This window comes from Saimiri boliviensis, chromosome 14 (assembly GCF_048565385.1).
Source record: "Saimiri boliviensis isolate mSaiBol1 chromosome 14, mSaiBol1.pri, whole genome shotgun sequence".
Lineage (NCBI taxonomy): Eukaryota > Metazoa > Chordata > Mammalia > Primates > Cebidae > Saimiri > Saimiri boliviensis.
The window spans coordinates 19669441-19692198 of NC_133462.1; the positions used below are offsets into that span (position 1 = coordinate 19669441).

At 41.6% G+C, this 22758-nt stretch overlaps 1 protein-coding gene across 13 annotated transcripts in view; it reads left to right on the forward strand.

Moving 5' to 3' along the window:
- The window catches only part of ZNF567 (zinc finger protein 567), a 54222-nt gene that overhangs the window by 23891 nt on the left and 7573 nt on the right, over positions 1 to 22758 (forward strand). For 8 of the 13 annotated variants that reach the window (XM_074386486.1, XM_074386483.1, XM_074386484.1 and 5 more), the window contains 4 exons: positions 234 to 308; positions 7735 to 7837; positions 20043 to 20169; positions 20751 to 20837. In XM_074386486.1, the coding sequence (XP_074242587.1) occupies positions 7757 to 7837; positions 20043 to 20169; positions 20751 to 20837 (295 nt within the window). In that variant the 5' untranslated portion in view covers positions 234 to 308; positions 7735 to 7756. Of the gene's footprint in view, positions 1 to 233; positions 309 to 7734; positions 7838 to 13378; positions 17669 to 20042; positions 20170 to 20750; positions 20838 to 22758 lie in introns of those variants that run through there. The other 5 variants (XM_074386489.1, XM_039466179.2, XM_074386488.1 and 2 more) reach the window with 4 other exon arrangements.

Consider the following 22758-nt stretch of genomic DNA (forward strand, 5'->3'; position numbering starts at 1 on the left):
AAAAGGAAAATTATGGTCCCCTTATTGGTTGCCCCAAAAGCCTGTATCTCTGACCTTGGGGATAAAACAGGATTTGCCTAGCTGGTTCTCTCCTCTATATTTATGTGGCATATTCAGAGTGGACAAGGATCAATACAAGAGAAATGGAGGCAATTTTAATGGAATTATAAGAACTGTGAGGCACGTGTGGTTTCATGTGGCTTTTTTTTGTTGTTTTGGCTTTGCCTTCTTAGGACCTGCCTCTTTTCTAAAGAGGAGCCCAAAGGAGGGACTGGTCGTCTATTTCATATCTCCAAACCATGGCTCAGGTAAGACAATGGTTTCTCTCTACTTTCTGAAATTTTTTTTTTTTTTTTTTTTAAGGATATTTGGGCATATGTCTGTCTTGTCCTGCATCCTCCTGCCTGTCTTCCCCTCCAGAAAACTGGTCTTTACTTCTTCTCATATTGATCAGATAAGACTACGTTCCACAAATGCTCCCAACTTTAACAAACGTTCACACATTAAGTGGATATGTCAGGCCAGGCATGATGGCTCACACCTGTAATTCCAGCACTTTGGGAGGCTAAGGCAGGAGAATTGCTTGAGCCCAAGAGTTCAAGACCAGGCAACCTGGGCAACATAGAGAGACCCTTGTCTCTACCAGAAATTAAATAAATAAAGCTAGGCACAGTGGCTCATGCCTGTAATCCCAACACTTTGGGAGGCCGAGGCAGTGGATCACCTGAGGTCGCAAATTCGAGACCAGCCTGGCCAACATGGTGAAACACTGTCTCTACTAAAAATATAAAAATTAGCCAGCTTTGGTGGCAGGCACCTGTAATCCCAACTACTCAAGAGACTGAGGCAGGAGAATTGCTTGAACCCAGGAGGCAGAGGTTGCAATGAGTGAAGATTGTGCCACTGCACTCCAGCCTGGGTATCAGAGTGAAACTCTGAAAAAATGAAAAGAATTAGCCAGGTGCAGGTGCAGTGGCATGCGCCAGTGGTCCTAGTTGTTTGGGAGGCTTAAGTGGGAATATGGCTTGAGCCCAGAGATCAGGTCTACAATGAGCCATCATCATGTCACTCCACTCCAGCCTGGGTGACAAAACAAGACTGTCAGTGGGTATATCATTCATCATCTCCTCTCTCAGTCTTCTCCCAGAAGCTATGTACACAAGCTTCTGTACACAAGCTATGTACACAAGCTTCCCAGAAGCTATGAACACAAATGCATTTCTTTGAATTAAATGAAAATGTATTACTGAATGAACCTGTCTTGTGTAGATTAAAAAATATATATATAAGGCTTTATTGCATCCACAAACTGGAGTCAAGATGGTAGTGAAATTGATATAATTTATATAGAATTAGTAAGTAGCAAGAAGTCTTGTGTTGAGGCTTTGAGGATGGAGATTTGCAACCTGTACAAAGAACTCAGAATCTTACGTGTCTCCTCTACCTTAAGTTTGGCTTACAGCTGCTAAAAATTTCTAAAAATCTGTGACCTTCCAATAACACCTTAGTATATTAACTGTATTCTAGATTTATTTATATTTTCAAATTTCTTCCAATTTTATGTTTGGATGTAGAAGTAAATATATTTGCAGTGACTGCCGTACTGAACTTTAAGAGTTACGTAAGTGTAACTCTTAAAATATGCTGCTCCTGGTTTCAAAGACACTACACTTTCTTGTTTGACTCAGAAAATTTATCTTCATATTTGGACTAAATATTGCTGTTCTCCAGATTCTGTATTCATTCTCTTCTATTTACACTCTCCTCTTCACTACCTACCACTATTCTAATGATGCTCAAGTAATTTTAATTCTAAACCTCTGTCTTTTTAGTATATAGTTAAAACTATATATCCAGCCTCCAGCTAGATATTACCACCTACATGTTCCATAGATTCCTCATTCATATGTCTGAGATTCACCTTATTGTCTCCTTCAGCCCATCGTATTCTTTTTTGTTTTTTATAATCTGGTTAGGGCCCCAACACCTACCCACCTGCTAATACAGCCATTGTGAGTTAAGAGTCTTTGAATCACTGCAAAATCATTGAGTGGCAAATTCTGTTCCTCTTACCACAGTTCTTTCCATCCTCCACTGCTACTGTCTTGATTTGGGTGCCTCTCTCATAGTGGTCACTTGTCTTCCATTTAATATCTTCACTTCTTTTTCAGTTCTCCAAGGGCTCACCCCAGTGCTTGCTTACATATTTTTGTTTTCTGTGCTTTTGTGTGTGGTTTTTTTTTTTTTTTTTGAGACGGAGTTTCGCTCTTGTTACCCAGGCTGGAGTGCAATGGCGCCATCTCAGCTCACCGCAACCTCCGCCTCCTGGGTTCAGGCAATTCTCCTGCCTCAGCCTCCTGAGTAGCTGGGATTACAGGCACGTGCCACCATGCCCAGCTAATTTTTTTGTATCTTTAGTAGAGACGGGGTTTCACCATGTTGACCAGGATGGTCTCGATCTCTTGACCTCGTGATTCACCCGCCTCGGCCTCCCAAAGTGCTGGGATTACAGGCTTGAGCCACCGCGCCCGGCCATGTATTTTTATTTATGTAAAATATACATAACAGAGAGCTTATCATTTTAACCATTTCATTTTTTGGAGACAGAGTCTTGCTCTGTCGCCAGGCGCCAGGCTGGAGTGCAGTGGCATGACCTTGGCTCACTGCAACCTCTGCCTCCCGGGTTCAAGCAATTTTCCTGCCTCAGCCTCCTGAGTAGCTGGGACTACAGGCACACGCCGCCACACCCAGCTAATGTTTGTATTTTTAGTAGAGACGAGGTTTCACCATGTTGGCCAGGATGGCCTCGATCTCTTGACCTCGTGATCTGCCTGCCTCGGCCTCCCAAGGTGTTAGGATTATAGGCATAAGCCACTGCACCTGGCCCATTTTAGCCATTTTTTAGTGTATAATTCAAAGCCATTAAGTATGTTCACAAGTTGTGTAACCATCACCACTATCTATTTGCAGAACTGTTTTTGTCATCTCAAATAGAAATTCTGTACCAATAACACTAAACAATAACTCCCCATTTTATTCTTTTTTTTTTTTTTTTTTTTTTTTTTTGAGACGGAGTTTCGCTCTCGTTACCCAGGCTGGAGTGCAATGGCGCGATCTCGGCTCACAGCAACCTCCGCCTCCTGGGTTCAGGCAATTCTCCTGCCTCAGCCTCCTAAGTAGCTGGGATTACAGGCACGCGCCACCATGCCCAGCTAGTTTTTTGTATTTTTAGTAGAGACGGGGTTTCACTATGTTGACCAAGATGGTCTCGATCTCTCGACCTCATGATCCACCCGCCTCGGCCTCCCAAAGTGCTGGGATTACAGGCTTGAGCCACCGAGCCCGGCCTTTTTTTTTTTTTTTTGAGACGGAGTTTCGCTCTTCTTACCCAGGCTGGAGTATAATGGAGCGATCTCAGCTCACCGCAACCTCCGCCTCCTGGGTTCAGGCAGTTCTCCTGCCTCAGCCTCCTGAGTAGCTGGGATTACAGGCACGCGCCACAATGCCCAGCTAATTTTTTGTATTTTTAGTAGACACGGGGTTTCACTGTATTGACCAGGATGGTCTCGATCTCTTGACCTCATGATCCACCCGCCTCAGTCTCCCAAAGTGCTGGGATTACAGGCATGAGCCACTGCACCCGGCCCCCATTCTATTCTTTATACCATCAGATGCAAAGTGCCTTAGAGGAATGTATAAAGACATTTCATTAGGAGACAAGGAATGTTAAAATGCTTATAACAGTTTGAATACAAGAACAATAATCATTAATGCTAATAGAGTTTTCCAGTTCACAAACATGGTGGACATCTCCTTTTCTTTAGATCGTCCTTAAATTCTCTCAATAATGTTGCTTTCCGTGTACCAGTCTTGTAAATGTTTTTTATATCCTTGGATTTTTTTTTTTTTTTTTTTTTTTTTTGAGACGGAGTTTCGCTCTTGTTACCCAGGCCGGAGTGCAATGGCGTGATCTCGGCTCACTACAACCTCCGCGCCTCCTGGGTTCAGGCAATTCTCCTCCTGCCTCAGCCTCCTGAGTAGCCGGGATTACAGGCATGCGCCATCATGCCCAGCTAATGTTTTGTATTTTTAGTAGAGACGGGGTTTCATGGTGTTGACCAGTATAGTCTCGATCTCTTGACCTCGTGATCCACACGCCTCAGCCTCCCAAAGTGCTGGGATTACAGGCTTGAGCCACCGCACCCGGCTCTTGGATTTTTTTTAATGCTGCTGTAAATGATGTTCACTTCTGTTTCAATTTCCCGCTGTTTATTGCTAGTATGTGAAAATGCAGTGGATTCTTTTAATCTTGACCTGCAACCTTTCAAAACGCTGTAATTCTAGTAATTTTTTTTTTGTAGATTCTTAGGATTTTCTACATGGACAGTCCTGTCATACGTGAATAATGACTGTTTTCTTTCTTGATTTCTAGTCTATATTCCCTTCATTTCTGTCTTGCCTCACTGCATTGTCTAGAACCTCCAGTAAAATGTTGTGTATAAGTTTTAAGAACAGACATTCTTGTCTTGTGCCTGACTTAGGTGAAAAGCATTGTTTTTCACTACCAAGTTTGATGTTAGCTATTGGATTTTTTTTTGAGACAGAGTCTTGCTCTGTCGCCCAGGCTACAGTACAGCGGTGGTGGATCTCGGCTCACTGCAACATCCGCCTCCCGGGGTCGTGCAATTCTGGAGTGTCAGCGTCAGGTGTAGCTGGGATTACAGACATGCACCACCATGCTGGCCTAATTTTTGTATTTTTAGTAGAGATGGGATTTCACCATATTGGCAAGGCTGGTCTCGAACTCCTGACCTCAAGTTATCTGCCACCTTGGCCTCCCAAAGTGTTGAGATTACAGGCATAAGCCACCAGGCCTGGCTGGAATTTCAATTTAAATGATTGAAGATATTCCAGTTTGCTGATAGTTTTTATCAGGAATGAGTGTTAAATTTTCTCAAAAGTTTTTCTGGGCCAGATGTGGTAGCTCATGCCTGTAATCCCAGCACTTTGGGAGGCCAGGGCAGGTAAATCACTGGAGCCAGGAGTTCAAGACTGGCCTAGGCAACATAGTGAGACCCTGTCTCTACCAAAAAGAATAATAATAATAGCTTGGCGTGGTGGTACCCACCTCTTGTCCTATGTCCCATTTACTGAGGAGACTAAGGTGGGTGGATCTCTTGAGCCCAGGAGGTCAAGGCTGCTGTGAGCTATAATTGTACCATTACACTCCAGCCTCGGTGACAGAGGGAGACCCTTTATAAAAAACAAAAAACGTCCAGATATAGTGGCTCATACCCGTAATCCCAGCACTTTGGGAGATCAAGGTGGGTGGATCACCTGAGGTCAGGAGTTTGAGACCAGCCTGGCCAATATGGTGAAACCCTGTCTCTACTAAAAATACAAAAAAAAAGTATCTGGGTGTGGTCCTGGGCACCTGTAATCCCAGCTACTCAGGAGGCTGAGGCAGGAGAACCACTTGAACTTGGTAGGTGGAGGTTGTATTGAGCCAAGATCCTTTCAACTGCAGTCCAGCCTGGGCAACAAAGAGAGAAACTTAATCTCAAAAATAAATAAATAAATAAATATTTCTTCATCTATTGGTTTTTCACATTATATGGCTTTTTCTTTTTTTAAAATTTTACTATAATGAATTAGATTGATTGATTTTTGAAATGTTAAACTTAGTTGTCCTGGGATAAACTCCACCTGGTTATGATATAATACTTTTGTATATATTGTTTTGTGTATTAATTTGATGAATCTGCTAATACGTTGTTACTGATTTTTCTCATCTGTAGTTCATAAAGGGTCTAATGTATAGTTTTTCTGTTTGATGTCAGGGTCATGCTATCTCATTAATAAATTGGCATGTATTGTCTCCTCTTATTTTCTGAAAGAATTTATATAGAGTTGGTTTTGGTTCTTCTTTAATGTTTGTTAGGATTCACCATGAAGCCATCTATCTGAATTGGAGATTTCTTTTTTTTGAGATGGTGTCTCGCCGTTGTTCTCCAGGCTGGAGTACAGTGGTGCGATCTCGGCTCACTGCAATCTCCGCCTTCCTGGGTTCAAGCGATTCTCCTGCCTTAGCCACCCAAGTTGCTGGGATTACAGGTGCCTGCCACCACGCCCAGCTAATTTTTGTAGTTTTAGTAGAGACTAGGTTTCACCATGTTGGCCAGGCTGGTCTCAAACTCCTGACCTCGTGATCCATCTGCCTCAGCCTCCCAAAGTGCTGAGATTACAGGCATAAGCCACTGTACCTGGCCTGACTTGAAGATTTCTTTGTGGAAAGATGCTGAACCAGTAGTTCAATTTTTGTAATAGAATGAGGACTGTTTAGGTTATCAGTTTCTCTTTTAATTCAATGAGTTTTGTAGTTTGTGACTCTAGGAATTTGTTCAATTCCTCTAAGTTGTAAACTGTATTGGCATAAAGTTGTTGCTCTTTTTGTCCTTTTGATGTTTGTATCATCTGTAGCAGTGCCCCTGTTTTATTCTTATTATTTATGATTTGTGTCTCTCACTTTTTTCCCTGGTTCATTGGCTACAGATATATCAATGAAGTTGATCTTTTCAAAGTACCACACCAGCTTTTAGTTTCATTGATTTCTTGTAGCATTTTTGTTTCTTCATTTCTCCTCTTTTATTTTGTATTTCCTTTCCCTCTCATGACTTTAAGTATAATTAGCTCTTCTTTTCCAACTCTTATATAGATGGGAGTGTATATTAAGACTTTTCTTTTTATCTAATAAAGCTTTAGATGCTATAAATTTCTCTGTAAGCATTATTTAAAGGGTTCCCAACAAGTTATGACATGTTGTGTTTTCTTATTCAGTTGAAAATATTTTCTGATTTTCTCATGTTTGTTTTTTACCCATTGGTTATTTAGAGATGTCTTTTTTTTTTTTTTTTTTTGAGACGGAGTTTCGCTCTTGTTACCCAGGCTGGAGTGCAATGGCGCGATCTCGGCTCACCGCCACCTCTGCCTCCTGGGTTCAGGCAATTCTCCTACCTCAACCTCCTGATTAGCTGGGATTACAGGCACACGCCACCATGCCCAGCTAATGTTTTGTATTTTTAGTAGAGACGGGGTTTCACCATGTTGACCAGGATGGTCTCGATCTCTTAACCTTGTGATCCACCCACCTCGGCCTCCCAAAGTGCTGGGGTTACAGTCTTGAGCCATCGTGCCCGGCTAGAGATGTCTTTAATTTCTAAAAATTTGGGGATTTTCCAGATAGCTTCCTGTAACTGGTTGTAGTTTAATTCTGTTGCAGTCAGAAAACAGAGTCTATGTGATGTCTTCCTAAATTTATAGAGACTTCTTTTATAGCACAGACTACGGTTTAATGTGATCAGTGTTCTCTGTGCCTTTGTAAAGAATGTATATTCTAATGTTACTGGGTATGTCCTGTAAATATCAGTGAGATTAAATTGGCTGATTGTGTTGAAAGTTTTCTGTATCCTTATTGTACTTCACTCTGTTAACAGTAATGACTGAAGGAAGAAAATTGGAATCTTCTATTATGACTAAGCTTTGTTTTTAGATGCATTTGTATTTCAGATTATGTCCTCTCCTGAATTCACCCTGCTCTGTTATTATGAAATGCCTCAATCCCTGATAATATTCTGAATAATACTGCCCTGAAATCTATTTTGATTAATATTTTTATAGCTATTCTAACTTTCTTATGATTGTATGGTGTTTTTGTTCTTTGTGCTGCTATAACAGAATGCCTGAAACTGGATAATTTATGAAGAACAAAAATAAATTTTCTCACAATTCTGAAGGCTGGGAGGTCCAAGATGAAGATACAGGCAGGTTTGTGTGTCTGGTAAGGTCTGCTCTCTGCTTCCAAGATGGCAGCTTGAGGCTGTATCCTCACATGGCAGAAGGCAGAAGGACAGGCCAGCACTATGGTACATGAAGCCCCTTTACAAGGGCCTTAATCCCATTAACAAAGGAAGGAACCCTAATGACTGACCTAACCACATATTAAAGGCCTTACCTCTGAATACTATCACATTGGTAACACTTGAATATTGTTTCATTTTTGTTTTGAGATAGGGTCTCACTCTGTCACCCAGGCTGGAGTTCAGTGGCACAATCATGGCTCACTTCAGCCTCAACATCCTGGGCTCAGGCAATCCTCACATCTCAGCCTCCTGAGTAGCTGATACTACAGGCATGTGCCACCATGCTCAGCTAATTTTTCTGTTTTTTTATAGAGACAGGATTTTGCCATGTTGCCCGGGCTGGTCCTGAGCTTTGGGGTTCAAGCAGTCCTCTTGCCTCTGCCTCCCAAAGTGCTAGGATTACAGATGTGAGCCACTGTGCCTGGCCTACACCTGAATTTTGGAGGGGACACATTAAAACTATAGTATATGAGGCTGGGCTCAGTGGCTCACACCTGTAATCCCAGTACTTTGGGAGGCTGAGGCAGGTGGATCATGAGGTGAGGAGATTGAGACCATCCTGGCTAACACAGTGAAACCCTGTCTCTACTAAAAATACAAAAAATTAGCCTGGTGTGGTGGCACATGCCTGTAGTCCCAGCTGCTCAGGAGGCTGAGGCAGGAGAATCGCTTGAACCCAGGAGGCGGAGGTTACAGTGAGCAGAGATTGTGCCACTGCACTCCATCCTGGGCGACAGAGCAATACTCATCTCAAAACAAAAACAAAAACTGTAGTATATGATATACCTGATTTCCATCCCTTTTTACTATGGTTTTGTTTTTGTTTGTTTTTTTGTTTTTGTTTTTTTGAGATAGAATCTTGTTGTGTCAGTTACCGAGGCTGGAGTGCAGTGGTACAGTCATGGCTTACTGCAGCGCCAACCTCCCAGGATCCAGCAGTCCTCCCACCTTAGCCTTTTAAGTAGCTAGGACTACAGTCATGTGCCACCTCATCTGGCTAATTTTTAAATTTTTTGTAGAGATGGGCTCTCACTATGTTGCCCAGGCTGGTCTTGAACTCCTGGGTCCAAGTGATCTTCCTGCTTGGCCTCCCAAAGTGCTGGGATTATAGGTGTGAGCCACTGCACCTTTCCCATCCATTTTACTTTTATTTACCTATGTTTTAATTTTTGTAGTTAATCAGGTACAGCTAGTAGATGGTTTTGTTTTTCTTTTTTCCTCCAGTGTGATTCTCTATCTTTTAATGGAGTTTTTAATTCATTCAGTGTAATTATCAATATAGTTGAGTTTAAATATGCCATTCAAACTATTTTTTGGTTTAAATAGGCCATTTATTCCTATTTTTTCCAGTTTTCTTTTAGATTGAGAAAATTTTATTTCATTTTTTTCTGTATTATTCACTTATTAGAAGTACCTCTTTAGATACTTGTTGGTTTTGTTTTTTAGTGGTTCTAGGCCAGAGGTTGGCAAACCATTGCATTTGAGCTAAGTCAGGCATGATGCCTGGTTTTGTAGTTTTATTGGAACTCAGCCATCTATGAAAGTATTTTGCATGTATATTGCAAAAGTATTTTGCAAGTATATTGCTTTCTTTCTCTTCAAGTTCACTGATCTTTTCCTTCTTCAGTGTGTAATCTGTTGTTACTACCACCTGTTGCATTTTTCATATCATGTATTTTTCTTCTCTAGAAATTTTATTTGATCCTTTTTATATCTTCCATTTCTCTCATGATGTTTATCTTTTTTTCTGCCTTCTTGAGCTTATGGAGTATGTTTATACTCCTGTTTTAACATCCTTGGTTTTTGTTTGTTTGTTTGAGACAGGGTTTCACTCTGTTGCCCAAGCTGGAGTACAGTGGTGCAGTCAGCTCACTGCAGCCTCCAACTCCTGGGCTCAAGCAATCCCCCAACCTCAGCCTCCAGTGTAGGTGGGACAACAGGTGTGTGCCACCACACCCGGTGAATTTTTAGATTTTTTGTGGAAACAGGATTTTGCCATATTGCCCAGGCTGGTCTCAAACTCTTGGGCTCAAGTGATACTTCTGCTTGGGCCTCCCAGAATGATGGAATTATAGGCATGAACCACTGTGCCCAGCCGATCCTTGTTTGTTAAATCCATCACTTCTATCACTTCTGTCACTTCTGGGTCTGTTTCATTTCTGAATCTGTTTCTTTTGATTTTTTTTTTTTTTTCTTCTTATGAACATTAGTCGTATTTTGCTTGCTTGGAAATTTTTTACTTGAATTTTAAATTGCTGAATGCTGGATTTTGTTTTGTTACATTAAAGAATTAAATTACTTCAGACCATTTTGAGCCATTTGAGTCTTGGTTTTAAGTTTTTGTTAGTGTAGATCAAGAGCAGCATTTGGCCTAGGGCTAATTGAGTCCCATTCCTAAAGTCAGCAGCCTATAGCCTGAAATCCAAATCCAGCTTGCTGTCTGGTTTGTGAGTATTGGAACACAATCACACTCATTCATTTACATTCCGTCTGTAGCTGTTTTCACACTACAACTGCAGAGTTGTGACAGAGACTATTTGGCTCAGAAAGTCTGAAATATTTGCTATCTGCTCCTTTGCAGGAATAGTTGTCAAGCCCTGCTCTACCTAGAACTTGGGTATTACCAATTCTTTCTACTCTGGCTGATAGGAACACAAACTTCCCAAGACTGTTTGACTTTCCTCTGATTCTTTCCCAAGCTTCATGTAATTTTACCCCCATATACTTGCAGATCAGTGTTTAGCTGTGGATTCAGAGGGACAACTTTGCAGATATCTGGATTGAATTGATCTTTAATAATCTCTCTCTCTCTCTCTCTCTCTCCCTCCCTCCTTCCCTCCCTCCCCTCCTCTCTCTTCTCTCTGTCCCTCCCTCCCCTCCTTTCTCTTGTCTCTCTCCCTCCCTCCTTTCCTCTCTCTCCTGTCCTCTCCCCTCCCTTCCTCTCTCCTCTTCCCTCCCCTCCCCTCCCCCCCTCCTTCCCTTCTCTCTCCCTCCCTCCCTCCCTCCCTCCCTCCCTCTCTCTCTCTCTCTCTCCCTCCCTCCCTCCCTCCCTCCCTCTCTCCCTCCCTCTCTCCCTCCTCCTCTGCTACTTCTTCAAGTGATACTTCTGCCAACCCTAACCCCTAACCCTAACCCTAACCCTAACCCTAAAGGAAGTCAGAAATATCTATATGTCTTATTGGGTACTTCACTGGACTGAACTCAAACTTCAGACAATTCTCTATGATTGGTGGCAGCTTGAATCTCTACTTTATTTCTTTTGTTTTTTACCAGACTGCTTAGATTCTGACCCATGTATGCCCAGTTGAGTTAGGTGTCAGCCAAAGATGTTAACAAAGTTTATTTAGTGTCCTTTGTCTGACTCCCACATTCAGTTTTATAGGATTTCTCTACTCCCTTTCCAGCTGGTGTTGCCTTTGCTTCTTCAAGTCAGTAAGGCCATGGGTTTCACCTGAGTTTTATTTTCCACACATGGTGTCTACTTGGGACCTGCCCCCAAGCCACAAGTAGTATAAATTGTTAATTGTCCCATTGCTCTTCTGTTCTTCCAAGTATAGACCCTCCCCTCCAGTCTGTCTACTTGGGACACTTCGCAGTGCCTTCAAATTTTTTTTTATATTTTATCCAGGATTCAAGATTAATATTGTTATTTTCAGTAACATAGTCAAATAAGAGCTACTCTGTGCCATTTTCTTTCTTTTTTTTTTATTTTTAAGATGGGGTTTCACCATGACAGCCAGGCTGGTCCTGAGCTCCTGACCTGAGGTGATCCACCCACCCCAGCCTCCCAAAGTGCTAGGATTACAGGCTTGAGCCACCGCGCCCAGCTCAACTCTGCCATTTTCTAAAGCAGACTTTGCATTTTTAATCAACTTTATTGAGGTATAATTTATGTACAATAAATACTCATTTTAAGCATATAGTTCATGAACCTCAGAAGTAAATAGCTTTGTGTACTCACCACAACAATCAAGATTACAGAATTTCATTACTCCAGAAGTTGCCTCATGCTCCATACAATTAGTTGCTCCACTGCCATCCCCAGCTTCAGTGGTCATGTATCTGCCTCTGTCACTATAGTTTTACCTCTTCTGGAATTTCATAAAAATGGAATCAAGAATATGTAGCTTCTTCCTTTCTCCGCAATTGTGGTGTGTGCTTTACTCTGTTTCTTGCCATGTCTTCTCACAAGACTTTCATGATTAAGCGATTCCTGGCCAAGAAACAAAAGCAAAATCGTCCCATTCCTCAGTAGATTTAGATGAAAACTGGTAATAAAATCAGGTACAACTCCAAAAGGAGACATTGGAGAAGAACCAAGCTGGGTCTATAAGAAATTACACATGTGGGGCCGGGCGCGGTGGCTCAAGCCTGTAATCCCAGCACTTTGGGAGGCCGAGGCGGGTGGATCACGAGGTCAAGAGATCCAGACCATCCTGGTCAACATGGTGAAACCCCGTCTCTACTAAAAGTACTAAAAATTAGCTGGGCATGGTGGCGTGTGCCTGTAATCCCAGCTACTCAGGAGGCTGAGGCAGGAGAATTGCCTGAACCCAGGAGGCGGAGGTTGCGGTGAGCCGAGATCGCGCCATTGCACTCTAGCCTGGGTAACAAGAGCGAAACTCCGTCTCAAAAAAAAAAAAAAAAGAAAGAAATTACACATGTGATGGCACACATATTTATGCTGTCTGAAGGTCACAATTATGTTACCAAATCAAGCTGAAAAATGTCACCGCTGTCTGGAGAAGTTTGAATAATTTCCTCTCTGGATCTGTTATGACGGCATTAGTTAGTACAACCCACAGTGCTTCCATTATTCATGTTAAAAAATAAATAAATAAATAAATAAGGCAGCTTTAGTTGCCTGAGTTCAGTAATAAATATGTGAGACCTTTCCAAAAAAAAAAAAAAAAGAATATGTAGCTTTTGGGGAAGTTGGCTTATTTAACTCAATGTAATGTTTTTGAAAGTCATTCGTGTTTGTTCTGTGTATCAGTACACCCTTTGTATTGCTGAGCATTTTTCCACTGTATGGATATACTACTATTTGTTATCTAGTCACCTTTATTTCTTTTGGGTAAATACCGAGGTGTGGAATCTTCTGTGGGTTATATGGAAAGCGTATGTTTAACTGTATTAGAAACTGCAAACTCAAAGCAGTTGTGCCATTTTATTTTCCTGTGATCAAATGCGTGAGAGTTCTAATAGCTCCACATATTTTCTGGATACAATTCTTTTGTCATATAAAAAGACTATGAATATCTTCTCTCAATCTATGACTTGATTCATTTATTTTCTTAATGGTGTTTTTTAGAGCTGAAGTTTTTCATTTTATGAAATTCAGTGTTTTTAAAATTCTATGATAAATGCTTTTTGTGTTAAATTTAAATTTGTTAAGTTTCTCTCTGAACTTGCATTTACAAATTTTGATGTTTTTATTTAGTTGGAAATATTTTCTGAAAATTTCCTTTTTGATTATTCTTTGACCCAAAATTATTAATAGTTACTTAGAAGTATATTGTTTAGTTTCCAGACATTTGGGGTTTACCTTGGTATCTTGTTTTTATTGAGATTTAATTTAGTTTCACTGTTGTCAGAGAACATATTTTATATGGATTTGTCTTTAATCTATTGAGACTTGTTTAGGTTCTATCTTGGTGAGTAGTCTGTTTGCTCTTGAGAAGAGTATGTGTTGTAAAATTACTGAAAGTGCTTTTCTATAAATGTCAGATGGGTTTAGATGGTTGATAGTATTCTTTCCGTATTCTGGCTGTTTATAGGTTTACCCCCTTTGGTTTGGTTCTTTCTGTTACTGACAAACAGTAACATCAACCATGATTTTGGACTTCTAAAAATCTCATTTTACTTTTGTCAAGTTTTGCTTCATGTATTTCGGAACTCTATATATTTATGATTATAAAATCTTCCAGATGTACTTACTCTTTATTATTATGAAATGTCCTTGTTTCTAGTAGTAACGCTCCTCAAGTTGAAATCTGTTTTGTGTGATATTTCTATAGCCATTTCAGCTTGTGTTTGTATATCTTTTTAGTGGTTAGTGTTTCTGTATCTTTTTTCATCCTTTTACTTTCAGCCTATTTGTGTCTTTGTTTTTTTTTTTAATAAGTTTCTCATAGACAGAATGAATATATTTGAGGGTTTGTTTTGTTTTGTTTTGTTTTGTTTTGAGACAGGATCTTACTCTCTTGCCCAGGCTGGAGTGCAGTGGTGTGATCAATCCTCACTGGAGCCCCAACCTCCTGGGCTCAAGTAATCCTCCCATCTCAGCCTCCCTGAGTAGCTAGGACCGCAGGCATGTGCCAGCATATCTAGCTAATTTTTTTTTTAGGTTAAAAAAAAAACTTTTTGTTGGAGGGGAGACAGTTTCCTTCTGTTGTCCAGGCTAGAGTGCAGTGGCACAATCCTGGCTCACCTCAGCCTCTGCCTCTCTGGTTGTGCCTTAGCCTCCCAAATAGCTGGGACTATGGGCATGTATCACTACACCTAATTTTTATATTTTTAGTAGAGATGGAGTTTCACCATGTTGGCCAGGCTAGTCTTGAACTCCTGACCTCAAGTGATCTGCCTGTTTTGGCCTCCCAAAGTGCTGGGATTACAGGTGTGAGCCACGGTGCCCAGCCCTTAGCTAATTAAAAAAATTTTTTTTTGTAGACACAGGGTCTCACTATGTTACCCAATCTGCTCATGAACTCCTGGGCTCAAGTCATCCTCCCAACTCAGCCTCCCAAAGTGCTGGGATTACAGGTGTGAGCCACTACACCCAGCCTACTTGAATCTTGCTTTCATAGACACTGATCATCTCTGCCGTCTCATTGAAGTGTTTAGTCCATTTACATTGAATACAAGTAAAGGTATAGTTGGATTTAGGGTAGCCATTTTTGCTATTTGTTTTATGATTGCCTAACCTGTTTGTTTTTGCATATTTATTTGTTTATTTATTTTGAGACAGAGTCTCATTCTGTCCCCAGGCTGGAGTGCAGTGGTGCTATCTTGGCTCACTGCAGCCTCTGCCTCCTGGGTTCAAGTGATCCTCCTGCCTCAGCCTACCTAGTAGCTGGAGCTACAGGTACACACCACCACACTCAGCTAATTTTTGTATTTTTGGTAGAGATGGGATTTCACTACGTTGCTCAGGCTGGTATCGAACTCCTTGGCTCAGGTCATCCACCCGCCTTGGCCTCCCAAAGTGCTGGGATTACAGGAGGGAGCCACCACACCCAGCCTGTTTTTGCATTTTAAATATACTATTTTTTAGAGCAGTTTTAAGTTCATTTCAAAACTGAACAGAAAATACAGAAAGTTCCTATATACTCCCTGCACACACACACAAGTCTCCCTCACTATCAATATCTGGGACCAGAGCTGTCCAATTGTACAAATGCTGGAGCTACATTAACACATTATTTTTACCCAAAATTCATAGTTTACATTAGGGTTCACTACTGATATTGTATAATCAGTAGGTTTTGACAAATATATAATGGTGTATATTCACCATTATATTATCTTACAAAATTGTTTCATTGCCCTAAAAATCCTCTTTGCTCTGCCTGTTCATCCCTCCCTCCCTGCTACCCTCTGGAAACCACTAGTCTTTTTACCCTCCAAAAGGTTGCCTTTTCCAGAAAGCCATATGGCTAGAATCTGGAAGGCTATACCATGTAGCCTTTTCAGAGTGGCTTCTTTCACTAATATGCTTTAAATTCCTCCTATTTTAGCCTATCTGCTCCTACATTCTGTTGTATTTTGTGTTAGTCACATACATTTTAATGATTCATTTTCGTTCCTCTGTTAGCTTTTTAGTTATGCATTTGCATTTTTTGTGTGATTGCCCTAGGATTACAGTATGCATCTTCAACTTAATCAGAATTTTTTAAGGGTTGATACTAAATTAGTTTTGGTAAAAATACATCAGTCTTGCCACATTACAGTTTCATTTGCTAATACCTGCCTTTTACTTTTTTGTTTGCCATGTATGTGATATTTGTAATAAATGGTATTAGGATGTTTATTTTAAATCAAGGGTCTACAGTCCACAGGCCAAATCCAGCCTGTTTCCTATTTTGTGCAGATTGTAAGCTAGGAATTATTTTTGCATCTGAATCATTTAACAACATTTACAAGAAAAAAATATTCCTGATGCAGTAAAACTTTTAAAAATTTTAAAAACTTTAAAAAATTTTAGTGTCCATAACTAAGTTTTATTGAAACATATTTTTGCTCATTTATTTACATATTATCCATGGTTGCTTTCATGCTAAAATAGCAGAAGACATTTGCTGATTGCTGCTTGAAACAGTCATATCTTGTAAAGAGAAAAGGAAGTGAATATTTATACTCTCACAATTTTTCTCATTTTCCTCATTCCTTCCTAAAAGACCTTAGTGTTGTTTTTACCTTAGCCTGAATTAATTTCCTCACCCCCCACCTCCTAGAGATGGGGATCTCACTTTGTTGCCTAGGCTGATCTCAAACTCCTGGCATCAAGCAGTCCTCCTTCCTCAGCCTCCCAAAGTGCTGGAATTACAGATGTAAGCCACCATGCCCAGCCTATTAGCATTTTTGATGGTGCAGTCCTTCTGGCAATGAATTCTCTAGGTTTTATCTGAAAATATCTTTATGTTGCCTTCATTTGAATATATAGTTTTGCTGCATGTAGAATTAATTCTTGGTTGTTTAGCAGTTTAATTAGGATTTGGCTAAATGTGGTTTTCTTTGGTGTTTATCCCTTTAGGGTTAATTAAGCTCTTTGAAGGTGTAAGTTCTTGACAAATTTGGATGCGTTAGGCCATTATTTCCATGAAATTTATTTATGCCATTTCTTTTTCTCTCCCCATTCTGGGACTCTAATTATATTCATGTTGGACTTTGGAAATTGACCCACAGATCTTTGTGAATCTATTCATGTTTCATGATTCTTTTTCTTTCTGTTGAGATTACTTACTTTCTCTTGATTGATTTACACAGATAGTGATTCTTTCTCTATTTCTGTTCTGCTATGGAGCTTATCTGATTAAATTTCTTTTTTCTTTTTTTTTCTTGCTCTATCACCCAGGCTGGATGCAATGGCAGGGTCTCAGCTCACTGCAACCTCTGCTTCCTGGGTTCAGGCAATTCTCCTGCCTCAGCCTTCTGAGTAGGTGGGATTACAGGTGCCTGCCACCGTGCCTGGCGACTTTTTGTATTTTTAGTAGAGACGGCATTTCACCATGTTGGCTAGGCTGTTCTTGAACTCCTGACCTTGTGATTTTCCTGCCTCAGCCTACCAAAAATGCTGGGATTATGGGCATGAGCCATTGTGTCTAGCCTACCTAGTTAAATTTTTATTTCAGTTATGTATTTGAATACTTAAAACAGCTACTTTGAAGCCTTTTTTTGGGGGGGGGGGCAAAATCCAACAGAAGGGCCCACTAGGAGTTCGTTTCTGTGATTGTCTTTTTGTGACTACAGTTCCTTTCCCCCCACTCCTTTTGTTTTGTTGTTTTGTTTGCATGTTTAGTAATTTTTGCTAGAAAGCTGAACATCGTAAGTAGTTTTTTTTGTTTTTTGTTTTTTGTTTTTTGTTTTTTTGTGTGTGAGGCAGAGTCTTGCTCTGTCACCAGGCACCAGGCTGGAGTGCAGTCGCGGGATCTTGGCTAACTGCAACCTTCGCCTTCTTCAGGGTTCAAGCAATTCTCCTGCCTCTGTTCTGGAGAGTAGAACAGCCTCCTGAGTAGCTGGGACTACAGGTGGGTGCCACCACGCCCAGCTAATTTTTTTTATATTTTTAGTAGTGACAGGGTTTCACCATGTTGGCCAGGATGGTGTCGATCTCTTGACCTTGTGATCCACCCACCTTAGCCTCCCAAAGTGCTGGGATTACAGGCGTGAGCCACCATGCCCGACCCATAAGTAGTATTTTAATCTGAATTCTGTCATGTCTGTTACGTTCTTCTGAGAATTATTTTTTTAGTAGGCAATTAGCTTGCTTATAATCAAACCTCAAATTTTCTCTCCTTGCTCATTGTAAAGCAGCTGATATATCCTCTTTGTTCTTCAAGCTTCTAGCTGCTGCCTTTTTTCCTAACCTCCTGAAAGCAAATAGGTTCTCCATTGTGTTCATGTACTTTTGCTCTCAATCAAGGAATTGTTGAGTGTTTAGATTTTGGGACTTATGTCCTGCATTTCTCTTTTTCAAGTTTGACCCCCTACACTTCGTGCTGCTTTGTCAATCCAAGCTCTGACACCTTAATCCTGTAAGCCTTCAGTCTTACTCTTCTTGAGCTGTGAGCAGGTTGTGGAATACCATCGGTCAAAAAGCAGATGTCTTAGAATCTTACTAGATGCACTTTTATTTTTCAATGTATGTATTTTTTTGAGACAGAGTCTCACTTTGTCACCCAGGCCAGAGAGCAGTGGCAGTCTTGGCTTACTGAAACCTCCACCTCCCAGGTTCAAGCAATTCTCCCGCCTCAGCCTCCCAAGGAGCTGGGAGTACAGGCATGTGCCACCAAACCCAGATAATTTTTGTATATTTAGTAGAGACCGGGTTTCACTGTGTTGGCCAGACTGGTCTTGAACTCCTGATCTCGTGATCTGCCCACCTTGGCCTCCCAAAGTGCTGGAATTACAGGTGTGAGCCACAACACCCAGCTATTTTTCAAAATTCTTTTCTGTTTTATTTCTGTCTGCTTTTTGTTAAGCCCTCTGTGATCTCTCCAACACATGCATATTTTATCAACCAGGAGTTTTGACAGAGTTTATGCTCAGATTTTCATTTTCATCCTTTCTGTAGTTCTCTCACTTCCAGAATTAACCTAGATCTCCAGCTCTCATTTCTCTCTCTCTCTCTCTCTCTCTCTTTCTCTCTGTCTCTCTGTGTGTGTGTGTGTGTGACAGTCTCTCTCTCTGTTGCCCAGGCTGGAGTGCGGTGGCACAATGTCAGCTCACTGCACCCTCTGTCTCCCAGGTTCAAGCAATTCTTCTGCCTTAGCCTCCCAAATAGCTAGGATTACAGGCGCCCACGACCATGCCCAGCTAATTTTTTGTATTTTTAGTAGAGACAGGGTTTCGCCACATTAGCCAGTCTGGTCTCAAACTCCTGACCTCAGATAATCCACCGTGCCCAGCTTCGAGCTCTCATTTTTGTCCTCCATCACCTTTAAGGAAGTAAGTGGTGGTTTTATGCCATTGGAGCTGTGGGATTTCAGGTTTATTGTATAGCATGTGTACATTTTATAATTATTATCTGAGGGAATGTTTCCTTGAGTGTTTTACTGTGTTATTGTTGCATGCTGAAAAATCTCACCATGCATTTAAAAACCATTTTCTTCATGTATGACATATTCATGTTAAATGGGAAACATTTACCTCCTTAGTGAAGCTTGAGAAAATACCTTTGTGATACAGCTGTATCTTGTACGTACTTCTTTTGTGTACCTGTAACACCTTCTTGCAGGTTTGTGTTTACATACATTTTCTTGCAAGTATGTGTTACATGCCTCTGCTAACTTCTGAGCAGGAAGGTGTTTGTCTTGGTACTTCCATAAATAAATACAGTTTTAGGCATTAAGTGACTTCACAGTAAATATTCTTAGAATGTGTTATTCAAAAATTAACTGACAGGAACTTCTACTTTGATTTTTGTTTCCCCTACAATATAAATCATAAAACAGGGAAAACTGTAGTCTTTCTGTACAGGGATTCATATGAATGCCACAAAGTATCAGGGTCAAAAGTACTTCCCAATATCTAGTCCACCTGTTCTTTTCTTTTTCTTTTTCTATTCTTTTTTTTTTTTTTGAGACAGAGTCTTGCTCTGTCACCCAAGCTGAAGTGGAGTGGCATGATCTCAGCTCACTGCAACCTCTGCCTCCTGGTTTCAAGCTATTCTCCTGCCTCAGCCTCCCACGTAACTGGCATTACAGGTGTGCGCCACCATGCCTGGCTAATTTTTTTCATTTTTAGTAGACATCGGGTTTCACCGTGTTGGCCAGGGTGGTCTTTAACTCCTGACCTCTAGTGATCAACCTGCCTCAGCCTCCCAAAGTGCTGGGATTACAGGTGTGACCCACTGCACCCGGCCAACTCCACCGGTTCTGATTACTGTTCCATCCATTTTAGGGATCAGTGTCATTCAACGATGTGACTGTGGACTTCACTCAGGAGGAGTGGCAGCATCTGGATCATGCTCAGAAGACTCTATATATGGATGTGATGTTGGAAAACTATTGCCACCTCATCTCTGTAGGTAAGAAAAATTCTCTTTGAAACTTTCAGTAGCAGGCACTTCCTCTCAAAGTGCCTAAAGTTATGTATAATCTTGAATTTCAGGAATAAGAGGTGATAAATTCCTTTCGGTTAGCAGAAGGAATAATTGTGTCTTCCCTTGCCCAGTACAAGGTGCTACTTATATTGTTACACAAATAGGCGTCTTAATTATGCACCCATCCTCATTTTCTTTTTTTTTTTTTTTTTTTTTTTTGAGACGGAGTTTCACTCTTGTTACCCAGGCTGGAGTGCAATGGCGCGATCTCGGCTCACCGCAACTTCCGCCTCCTGGGTTCAAGCAATTCTCCTGCCTCAGCCTCCTGAGTAGCTGGAATTACAGGCACGTGCCACCATGCCCAGCTAATTTTTTGTATCTTTAGTAGAGACGGGGTTTCACCATGTTGACCAGGATGGTCTCGATCTCTCGACCTTGTGATCCACCCGCCTCAGCCTCCCAAAGTGCTGGGATTACAGGCTTGAGCCACCATGCCCGGCCCGACCCATCCTCATTTTCAACAGTATTACAGCCCAAGCAACTTAAGTCTTATTTTCCCTTGTCAGGGTGTCACATGACCAAACCTGATGTGATCCTCAAGTTGGAACGAGGAGAAGAGCCATGGACATCATTTGCAGGTCATACCTGCTTGGGTGAGTTTCTGGCTCTTAGGAAGACACAGTCTAGCAGAATGTAAATGTAAAGGGGTCAGGAGTGGGTGATACCTTTGAAATGTTTCAGCAGTGTCTTTTTAAAGGCTCCTGACCTGTGAAAAACTTTATGCCTATAAAAGTCAAAACCAGACCTTTAGGCAAGGTATGATGGCTCATGCCTATAATCTGACACTTTGGGAAGCCAAGGATCACTTGAGGCCACGAGTTCAAGGCAAGCCTGGACAGCATAGCAAGACCCCATCACTACAAAAAGATAAAAAAAATTAGCCAAGGCTAGGTGTGGTGGCTCACATCTGTCATCCCAGCACTTTGGGAGGCCAAGGTGGGCAGATCCCTTGAGCCTAGGAGTTTGCAACCAGTCTGGGAATCATGGAAAAACCCCATCTTTACAAAAAAAAAAAAAAAAAATGCAAAAGTTAGCTGGGCTTGGTGGTGCACACCTGTAGTCCCAGATACTCAGGAGGCTGAGGTGGGAGGATCACTTGAGCCCAGGAGGTCAAGGCTGTGGTGAGCCATGATTGCACCACTGCACTCCAACCTGGGTGACAGAGCAAGATCCTGTCTCAAAAAAAAAAAAAAAGCAGGAATGATGTCATATACGTGTAGTTCCAGCTACTTAGAAGGTTGAGAACGTTGAGATGAGAAGATCACTTGAGCCCAAAGATTCGAGGTTACAGTGAGCTAGGATTATGCCACTACACTCCAGGCTCGGCTACAGAGCCAAGACCCTGTCTTTTTTTTTTTTTTTTTTTTTTTTGAGACGAGTTTCGCTGTTGTTGCCCAGGCCACCATACCCAGCCAAGACCAAGACCCTATCTTAAAAACAAAAACAGGCCGGGCACGGTGTCTCAAGCCTGTAATCCCAGCACTTTGGGAGGCCGAGGCGGGTGGATCACGAGGTCATGAGATCGAGACCATCCTGGTCAACATGGTGAAACCCCGTCTCTACTAAAAATACAAAATATTAACTGGGCATGGTGGCGCGTGCCTGTAATCCCAGCTACACAGGAGGCTGAGGCAGGAGAATTGCCTGAATCCAGGAGGCGGAGGTTGTGGTGAGCCAAGATCGCGCCATTGTACTCCAGCCTGGGTAACAAGAGTGAAACTCCGTCTCAAAAAAACAAAAACAAAAACAAAAACAGAACCATACTTTTTAAAGTCATGCTCGCGCCGGGCGCGGTGACTCAAGCCTGTAATCCCAGCACTTTGGGAGGCCGAGGCGGGTGGATCACGAGGTTGAGAGATCGAGACCATCCTGGTCAACATAGTGAAACCCCGTCTCTACTAAAAATACAAAAAACTAGCTGGGCGTGGTGGCGCGTGCCTGTAATCCCAGCTACTCAGGAGGCTGAGGCAGGAGAATTGCTTGAACCCAGGAGGCGGAGGTTGCGGTGAGCTGAGATTGCGCCATTGCACTCCAGCCTGGGTAACGAGCGAAACTCCGTCTCAAAAAAAAAAAAAAAAGAAAAGAAAAGTCATGCTCCCTGGCTGGGCCCGGTGGCTCACACCCGTGGTGTCAGCACTTTGGGAGGCCAAGGCAGTAGATCAGTTGAGGTCAGGGGTTTGAAACCAACCTGCCCATCATGGAGAAACCTTGTCTCTACTAAGAATACAAAAATTAGCTAGGTGTGGTGGCACATGTCTGTAATCCCAGCTGCTTGGGAGCCAGAGGCAGGAGAATCATTTGAACCCAATAGGCAGACGTTCTGGTGAGCTGAGATCATGCCACTGCACTCCATCCTGGGCGACAGGGCAAGACTCCATTTCAAAAAAAAACAAAACATATGTATATCACTCTCCTCAAATAGGTGCTTTCCTAGTTTGTTTCATATTATCATAGATAACTGCCACTCTATACCATAAGCCTTCTTTCTTTTAGATCTTTTTTACTGATTTGTGT